Source organism: Carlito syrichta, unplaced genomic scaffold (assembly GCF_000164805.1).
Source record: "Carlito syrichta isolate Samal-C Ts95f unplaced genomic scaffold, Tarsius_syrichta-2.0.1 Scaffold306891, whole genome shotgun sequence".
Lineage (NCBI taxonomy): Eukaryota > Metazoa > Chordata > Mammalia > Primates > Tarsiidae > Carlito > Carlito syrichta.
This window is the reverse complement of record NW_007250987.1, coordinates 565,480-575,327: the sequence shown is the minus strand read 5'-3', so window position 1 is coordinate 575,327 and position 9,848 is coordinate 565,480. Positions and strand designations below refer to the sequence as shown.

At 41.1% G+C, this 9,848-nt stretch overlaps 1 protein-coding gene across 3 annotated transcripts in view; it reads left to right on the top strand.

Annotated features, from left to right (window-relative positions):
- The window catches only part of GEMIN2 (gem nuclear organelle associated protein 2), a 24,646-nt gene that overhangs the window by 5,062 nt on the left and 9,736 nt on the right, over positions 1 to 9,848 (top strand). For 2 of the 3 annotated variants that reach the window (XM_021715242.1, XM_008063516.2), the window contains exons 5-7: positions 2,671 to 2,784; positions 5,635 to 5,679; positions 7,621 to 7,689. In XM_021715242.1, the coding sequence (XP_021570917.1) occupies positions 2,671 to 2,784; positions 5,635 to 5,679; positions 7,621 to 7,689 (228 nt within the window). The remainder of the gene's footprint in view (positions 1 to 2,670; positions 2,785 to 5,634; positions 5,680 to 7,620; positions 7,690 to 9,848) is intronic. The other variant, XM_021715241.1, reaches the window with a different exon arrangement.

Genomic DNA, 9,848 nt, shown 5'->3' with positions numbered 1-9,848 from the left:
AAAAAAAAAAAAAAAAAAAGGAAGTTGGGAGAACATGCATACATTGTTCCAGGGCTATAGCTTTTAACCTGTTAAAGGAGCTCATATTCCTTCTGAGAATCTAATGAAAGTTATTTATCTTCAGAGGAAAAAAATGCACCTATGCACAACATTTTGCACATGGCTTCAGGTGGTTAATAGATTCAGATTTTTTTTTTTTTTTTGAGTTGGAGTCTCACTCTGTCACCCAGACTGGAGTACAGTGGCCGCTCCTGGCCACCGCAGCCTCGACCTGCTGGGCTCCGGCGATCCTTCCACCTCAGCCTTCCAAGTAGCTGGAACTACAGGCGCGCACTACCACGCCTGGCTCATTTTGATTTATTATAGAGATGAAGTCTCACCAAGTTGTCCAGGCGGGTCACGAACCCGCGGGCTCAGGCAATCCACTCACTTCAGCCCCCCAAAGGCACGGGATTACAGGCTGAGCCACCAAGCCCAGCTCAGATTTTTTTTTTCTTATGTCAGGGTCTTCCTCTGTTGCCCAGGCTGGAGTGCAGTGTGGCATGATCACAGCTCACTGCAGCCTTGACCTCCTGGGCTCAGGCAATCCTTCCACCTCGGCCTCCAGAGTAGCTGGGACGACAGGCATGCACCACCATGCCCAACTAAATTTTTTTTTTTTTTTTTTTTGTAGAGACAGGTCTTGCTATATTGCCCAGGCTGATCTTGAACTCCTATGCTCAAGCAGTCCTTGCCTCAGCCTCCCAAAATGCTGAGATTGCAGGCATGAGCCACCATGCCTGACTGATTTCAGATTTTAGAAGCTTTCTCTAAGCAGTGCTTCCTAACATCTGTAACATGGTGACATGTTGGGATAAATGGCTGCTTGCATATTCTTTCTGAGACTACCAGCCGAAAGCTGAGAAATGCAGTATGTAGCATCTCTATATGCATGTGCATACCACTTGAGAGCTGTATTCTAGGAAAAGTGTGATGGGAACTAACTTATCACTTGCCAAAAGTTATTTGACTCATTAAAAAGCATGGCTAGGGTTAAACCCAGGTTTGTCTGACTCTAAAACCTATGTTCTTTTTACTGTGCATTGATACCTTCCCAGTAGGAAGGGTATATGTGTGTGGGCAGTAGGTAGGGAGGTAGATAGTACTTTTTTCCTACTCAGTGTAAGGACCTTTGGATATATGTCCACTAATTCAAAAAGAAGCCACATCAATAACATTATGACTTAATGTAATTTTGTCAAAAATGGAAATGGCCTAACATAAGTGATTCAATAAACTATAGTCCATCAGAACAGTGGAATATTATGTAGCAATTATAAATGTTCATCATTGCAAGTATAAACATTATATAAGTAATAAAATGAAAAATTTTAAAGCACACTCTGGCCGGGCACAGTGGCTCACACCTGTAATCCCAGCACTTCGGGAGGCTGAAACAAGAGGATTGTCTGAGCCCAGGAGTTCAAGACCAGCCTGGGCAACATGGTGAAACCTCATCTCTACAGAAAATTAAAAAATTATCCAGGTGTGGTGGTGTACATCATAATCCCAGCTACTCAGGAGGCTGAGACGGAACGATCACCTGAACCTAGCAGGTCAAGGCTCACTGTGATGGTGCCAGCTTAGTGACAGAGAGACTCCAACTCAAAAAAAAAGAAAACACACTCTGATGGCAACTATGTAAATGTAAACATTTGCTTATTTGCTTATCTGATCATTTGTTAAGCATCTATTATATTTAATAATCTGGGTAGTCGGTGCTAACAGAAATAGTCTTTGACCTAATGGCATAATGGGAAGAGGTAGACACATTGTTCTAGATCAATAGATTTTTAACTGTTTCATGTTCATCCTGAGAACCCGTTGAAAGCTATTTATCCCCCGGGAGGAACAAATGTACCTATGCAGACTAATGTGCAATGTGATACAAGTAAAAGTTATTTTGTTAAGGTGATTATATTGAGCTGAATGCTTCTCCCAACTGGTCCTACTTTTTCTGTCTGGCAGTATAGAGTATATTCCCTCTTTGGACAGTTCTTCAAGTAGGTGAAGTATGTAATCATGTCTCCTTCTTGGAATTGAGTATCCTTCATTCTTGTAAGCATTCTGAGGGCTTTTCCCCATACTTACTTGCATTTTTATCATCCTCTTTTGCTTACATCCTTTCTTGTCAGTGGCCATTAAAGTGTGGCCTAAGCTAACATCACACGTATGGTGTAAGCACGGTTTGCTAGGGCTGCCATAACAGACATAGGTGGCTTAAACAATATTAATTTATTTTCTTTATTTTCTCATAGTTTTGAAGGTTGAAGGTTCAAGAACAAGATGTTGGCAGGGTTGATTTTTTTTTTTTTCTGAGGCCTTTCACCTTTGCCTGCAGATGACCACCTTCTCCCTGTGTCCCTGCCTGGTCTTTCCTCTGTGTGTGGGAATCCCTGTTACCTCTGTGCATTCAAATGTCCTCCTAAAAGGATACCAATCATATTGGATTAGGGCTCAATCTAACGGCCTCCTTTCAATTTAATCACCTCTTTAAAGGCTCTGTCTCTAAATACAGTCATATTTTGAGGTACTAGTAGTTAAGAGTTTTAATGTATGAATTTTGTGATGGAAATATTGTTAAGTATGAAAATAATACATAGAAATAAGTAAATTCATTTTTTCTTTCAGCCAAAATCTGAAGATGAAGAAGGCTGGAAAAAATTTTGTCTGGGTGAAAGGTTTTATGCTGAAGGGGCTGTTGGACCAGCTACTAATGAAAATCCTGGAATTGATTATGTACAAGTAGGTGATATATGAATAAACAAAACATAAAAAGCATTGTAATTTTGATGCATCACTCAGTATAAGGGGTCAGCAAACTTCAACCTGCCCAAATCCATTCCACAGCCTGTTTGTTTAATCCTGTGAGCTGATAATGCTTTTTAATTTTGTAAAGGACTGTAAAAGGAAACAAATAATGTGTGACTGAGACTATATATGGCTTGCAAAGCCCAAAATATTTACTGTCTGACTTCTTGAAGAAAATGTGTGCAAGCCCTGACTTAGTTTATTAGTTCTTTAATTTACAAAGTGTCAGCCTAGTTTCTGAAACTGCTTACTGTGACTTATTTTAGTTGGTTTCGTCTTTAGTTGTGTAATAATTTTATAAGTTAAATAGGATTTAGTTTTTTGAAATAATAAGGCATTGAACAAACAAGTTATGAGTAGTCGGGGGAAAAAGGAAAGCATAAGACAAAATTAGAGAGAGGTACTTTAAAGGGCTTAGTAAAGTGCAAAATCCAAAGATAAAATGTTGAGGATGTATTTAAATTTCACATGGCTTTCATCATAAATTATGCAGCCAGCTCCTTGTCTTTCAGGATTCACCTGCTTCCAAGTTTGCAAATGTTCTTGTAGAGCCCACTGCATACATCTGTATTACTACTTACTCCTTATAACATGTTCTGTCCTGTTCAGCAGGTATTTATTGTTTGCTATATGGTGCCACATTGTGTTTTTCCCATTTAAAACTAATATTTCCCCTAAATGTAAAGAGCTCCAGGAATCACTAAAAAGATCAAGACTGTCCTCCCACCCCCAACAAAAATATAAATAGATACCTTACAGAAAGGAAATACAAAGGATTGCCTGAGCCCAGGGGTTCGAGCCCAGGGGTTTAAGACCAGCCCGGGCAACTAGGCAAGACCTCATTTCTGCAATAAAACAAAAAATTAGCTGTGTGTGGTAGCATGTACCTGTGGTTCTAGCTACTTGGAAGGCTGAAGTAGAAGGATCACCTGAACCCAGCAGGTTGAGGCTACAGCCATGAGCGTGCCACTGCACTCCAGCCTGAGCAACAAAATGAGACTCCTACTCAAAACAAATCAAAAAATATAAGTAGATATCTTACAGAAAGGAAATACGAAGGCCAGGTGCAGTGGTTCACACTGGTAATCCCAGCACTTTGGGAGGCCCAAGCAGAAGAATTGCTTGAGCCTAGGAATTCAAGACAAACCTAGGCAGCATTGTGAGACCTTGTCTCTACAAAAAATAAAAGATTAGCTAGGTGTGATGGCATACATCTATAGTCCCAGTCACTCCAGAGGCTGAGGTGGAAGGATTGCTTTGAGTCCAGGAGATCGAGGCTGTGGTGAACTGTGATTATGCACTGCACTTCAGCCTGTATTACAGAGTGAGACCCCAACTCAAAAAAAAAAAGGAAGCAAGAGTTTATTATTCTGAAGCTTCTCACAAGTCAGTGTGTTTTCATAATCAACACACTGATCCCAGCATCAAACTCCAAAGTCAATTTTTTTAATCTGAATCAAATTAGGTTTGAAAATATCCTTCTAGGCCGGGCTCGGTGGCTCAGGCTGTAATCCCAGAACTTTGGGAGGCTGAGGCGAGTGGATTGCCTGAGCCGGTAGGGTCGAGACCTGTCCAGGAACTTGGTGAGACCTTGTCTCTACAATAAATCAAAAAAATTATCTGGGACTGGTAGCACGTGCTTGTAGTTCCGGCTACTTGGAAGGCTGAAGTGGAAGGATCGCCAGAGCCCAGCAGGTCGACTGCACCCCAGCCTGGGTGACAGTCCAACTCAAAAAAAGAAAAAAGAAAAAGAAAAATATTCTTATTCAAATGTCTTTAATTCTTGCAAATGCTAGCTTTAGCTGAATATTTTGAAATACTGTATACAACATATTAATGTCATCTAGTTTTATTGATGATATTTGCTAAAAAGTTAACTTTTTTAAGGAGTATCATTTTTAAAATTTCACCTTTTAACATTTTAGTTAACTAAAAGCATGCTTTATTTTAAAATTTATGCTTGGCCAGGCTCCGTGGCTCAGCCTGTAATCCCATGCTTTGGGAGGCCGAGGTGAGTGAATTGCCTAGCCCGAGGATGCGAGACCCGCCTGGGCAACTTGGCGAGACCTCATCTCTACAATAAACCAAAAAAATTAGCCAGGCATGGTAGCACATGCCTGCAGTTCTAGCTACTTGAAAGGCTGAGGCAAGCCAGGCTTGGTGGCTCATCCTGTAATCCCGCACCTTGGGAGGCTGAGGTGAGTGGATTGCCTGAGCCTACGGGTTCACGACCCGCCTGGGCAACTTACAATAAATCATCTCTACAATAAATCAAAAAATGAGTTGGGCATGGTAGCGCGTGCCTGTAATTCCAGCTACTTGGAAGGCTGAGGTGGAAGGATCACCAGAACCCCAGCAGGTCAAGGCTGCGGTGGCCGGGAGCGGCCACTGCACTCTAGTCTGAGCAACAGAGTGAGACTCCCAACTCAAAAAAAAGAAAGAAAAAAGAAAGGCTGAGGCAGAAGGATTGCTGAAGCCCAGCAGGTCGAGGCTGCAGTGGCCCGGGAGCATGCCACTGCACTCCAGTCTGGGCGACAGAGTGACTCCAACTCAAAAAAAAAATAAATAAATAAAATAAAGTTTATGCTTCAGACTTCAAGATGTTGTTTTCTTCAGACTTACCAACATAATAGTTCCTTGAATGTCTTATAATGGGCAATGAAAGAATTTTCTTTTATCTATTCTTTGTTTCTGGTGACAAGAAATTCACCAGTTTGGGGGAAAAAATGAAGCCCCTGCTCATAACACCAATTATTAAATTTCAATCTCATTTTTTCCTTTCAGATTGGTTTTCCTCCCTTGCTTAGTATTGTTAGCAGAATGAATCAGGTAAAATTTATGTAATAATAAAGATATGTGCATTTTTTTGTTTGTAATGTATATGAAAGTATTTGACTATACTTACGGAATTCTTACAGTATTCAAGACTTTAAGTTACTCATTGGTTATTTAATCCTTATTACAACCCTATATGGGCAGTTATTGATACCTACTTTTTATAGATGAGGCAACAAAATTTGAGGTTAAGTAACTTGCAGGCAGCACTGGGATTTGTGCCAGGTAAATCTAACTCCAGAGCTCATGCTCTTAGTCATGGTGCTAGAGTATTTTGTTCTGTACATTTCATTTATAAGTCTTAGATTTGGGGGTTTGAATTAAATACAAACAGTCCCTGACTTACAATGATTTCACTTAATAGTTTTTTATCTTTACAATGGTCTATTGGGACGTAACCCTATCATAAGTCAAGGGGTATCTGTACTAAGGTTAAATTGCCATTTCTAGGTCTAGATGTCCTGCACATTCCCTTAAGATTGAAATATATAATTTCTTGGATCAAAAGGGAAGAATTAGTTGTTGTCTTTTAGGAGTAGGGACTCTTTTGTTATTCATTTAAAAAGCAAATAAAAGCCAGGCTTGGCTGGGTGACTCAGCCTGTAATCCTGCGCTTTGGGAGACTGAGGTGAGTGGATTGCCTGAGCCCGCGTACGTGACCCGCCTGGGCAACTTGGCGAGACCTCATCTCTACAGTAAGTCAAAAAATTAGCCGGGCGTGGTAGCACGCACCTGTAGTTCCAGCTACTTGGAAGGCTGAGGCCGAAGGATCGCCAGAGCCCCAGCAGGTCGAGGCTGCGGTGGCCAGGAACAGCCACTGCACTACAGTCAGGGCCACAGAGTAAGACTCCAACTCAAAAAAAAAAAAAGCAAACAAAAGCTTGTTTTGCCTTAATACAGCATTGGGTACTCTTAGAAGATAATTTTTTTGTGAGTTATACTTTGTTTGAAATAATACACCGACTGACAGTTTTACTTAATTATTTGCATTAAAATGTGGCAAGCCGGGCTTGGTGGCTCAGCCTGTAATCCGCGCCTTTGGGAGGCTGAGATGAGTGAATTGCCTGAGCCCGCGGGTTCGAGACCTGCCTGGGCAGCAAGACCTCATCTCTACAATAAATCAAAAAATCAGCCGGGCGTGGTAGCGCATGCCTGTAATTCCTGCTACCGGTAAGGCTGAGGCGGAAGGATCGCCGGAGCCCAGCAGGTCGAGGCTGTGGTGGCCGGGAGCGTCCACTGCACTTCAGTCTGGGCGACAAAGTAAGACTCCAACTCAAAAAAAAAAAACAAAAACATTGTGGCAAACATACTAAATTTTTTTTAAACTTACAAAGTCAGTGTGATTTCTTTTTATAAGCATCAACTATCTTTGAATAAGCCCTGGAATATTTTCAAGAGTTAGATAAATTCCATCAGTATAGCTTTAAAACAGAACTTTCTCTAGCTAATTTTTTCGTTAGATTTGTACTTTAATTTCATTTGAATAGGTAAATAAACTGAAGGTATTTATGCAGATAGTTTTTGGGTTTTTTTTTGTTGTTTGTTTTTAGTGATAAAGTAGGATTTATTGAGAGGACAGAAAAGCTCCCACAGTAGAAGGGGAGCAGAAGGGGTTGCCCTCAGATACTATTTTTTAACAGCATGTGAAGTTTTTCAAGTAGTTACAAACTAAATTAGTAGTTACAAACTAGATCCTAGGATTTAAACCAAGGTGTTAGTTGATATTTGAGAGTGTAAAAATGTTCGTTTTAAAAGACTCTTCTCACTAGGTAAGTCATCTAATTGCACTTATTAAAATCACCATTTTCTTTGTAAGTTTAAAGAATGAGGCCATTTTAAATATTAGAGTTGCTTTCTGGTAAACTTAATGAAACTTATGTTGAACTCATAGTTTTTTACTAATACAGCTCTTCCCCGACTCTCCCCACTTTTTAGGCAACAGTAACCAGCGTCTTGGAATATCTGAGTAATTGGTTTGGAGAAAGAGACTTTACTCCAGAATTGGTAGTATTGCATCTTTTTATTTTCATAATACAGTACAGTATGTAGCATGCTATACAGATTTGTAGGCTAAGAGCAATAAGCTTATACTATATAGTCTAGGTGTACAGTAGGCTATATCATCTAGGCTTTGTGTAAGTATACTCTGATGTTCACATAATGAAAACACCTAATGAGGCATTTCTTAGAATGTATCCCTTTTGTTAAATGATATATGACTTTACTTATATATAAGATATGACTCTACAATATTTATATTTACATGTGTATATATACATATACATACATGTATAATCTGAACTATGCTTGTTTGAAGTGAAATAAGGAACTTAACATCAGACTGTGAATCAACATACTACTTCCTTCATTGAGAAAGTCTCCTTTGAAAGAGTTGATTTATAGCCTGGTATGAGGTTCAAGCTACTTATCTCATGGCAGACCAATAACAATGAGAACTATTTTTTTAGAAATAGAGTCTTGCTATGTTGCTCAGGATGGTCTGATTCCTGGACTCAAGCAATTCTCCCACCTCAGCCTCCTGAGTAACTGGGACTACTGGCCCACACCACCATGCCCCGGTGAAATGCACTTTCTAAAGTGGCCTTAAAATTTAGTCCAGAGCCGGGCTCTGTGGCTCAGCCTGTAATCCCGCACCTTTGGGAGGCTGAGGTGAGTGGATTGCCTGAGCCCGTGGGTTTGAGACCCGCCTGGGCATCGAGACCTCATCTCTACAATAAATCAAAAAAATCAGCCGGGCGTGGTAGCGCATACCTGTAATTCCGGCTACTGGGAAGGCTGAGGCGGAAGGATCGCCGGAGCCCAGCAGGTTGAGGCTGTGGTGGCCGGGAGCGGCCACTGCACTCCAGTCTGGGTGACCAAGTGAGACTCCAACTCAAAAAAAAAAAAAAATTTAGTCCAGAAATATTGGAAACAATAATAATAGCAAGCACTACATGCCAGGCATTGTTTTAAGAACTTTGATATAATAACTCATTGAACCCTCCAATAACCTATTAGCTACCATATCTCCATTTTATAAGGAAAGTAAAGCACAGAGGGGTTCAGTGCCTTGCTTAAGGTCACACAGCTTATAACTGGCAGAACTCAGACTCAAGCCCAGGCATTCTGGCTCTGGAATCCATATTCCTAACAACTGTGCTACGCTGCTCCTTTATTTTATTGCTTATATCCTGATACCTTTTTTCATATTCAAATACCAAAATTCATATATGAATTACCTGTTTAATCCTCCTGATTTGATTTTAAGACTTGTTATTATTCTTTGAAGTAAATTTACTTTTTTGTTTTATTTCTTTTGAGTCAGAGTCTTATTCTGTTGCCTAGGCTGGAGTGCAGTGGCATGATTATGGCTTACTGTGGCCTTGACCTCTTGGACTCTGGCTATTCTTCCACCTCAGCCTCCCAAGTAGCAGGACTGCAGGTGTGCACTTCCACACCCACATAATTTTTTTTTTTTTTTTTGTAGAGACGAGGTCTAGGCTGGTCTCAAACTCCAGGACTCAAGCAATCCTCCCTCCTCAGCCTCCCAAAGTGCTAGGATTATAGGCATGAGCCACCACACTTGGCCAAATTTAATTTTTAGAAAAAAGATTTTTCAGCCGGGCTCGGTGGCTCAGCCTGTAATCCTGTGCCTTTGGGAGGCTGAGGTGAGTGGATTGCCTGAGCCCGCGGGTTCGAGACCCGCCTGGGCAGCGAGACTTCATCTCTACAATAAATAAAAAAATCAGCCAGGCGTGGTAGCGCATGCCTGTAATTCCAGCTGCTTGGAAGGCTGAGGCGGAAGGATCGCCAGAGCCCAGCAGGTCGAGGCTGCGGTGGCCAGGAGCGGCCACTGCACTCCAGTCTGGGCGACAGAGTGAGACTCCAACTCAAAAAAAAAGAAAAAAGATTTTTCATGACTGAGGATATTTGCAAAGAATATATGGAGGGGCTTTCAAAGCTTCCTTTGTGTCCTGTCAAGACATAAGGGGTAATCTTTGCTCTCTAGAAGTTTATAGTGTGCTGGAAGAGACAGATAAATTAGCATTCGTTGCATTACAACGTGTAAGTTTTTCTTTTTTCTTTTCTTTTTGAGTTGGAGTCTCACTCAGTTGCCTAAACTCGAGTGCAGTGGCCGCTCCTGGCCACCGCAGCCTCGACCT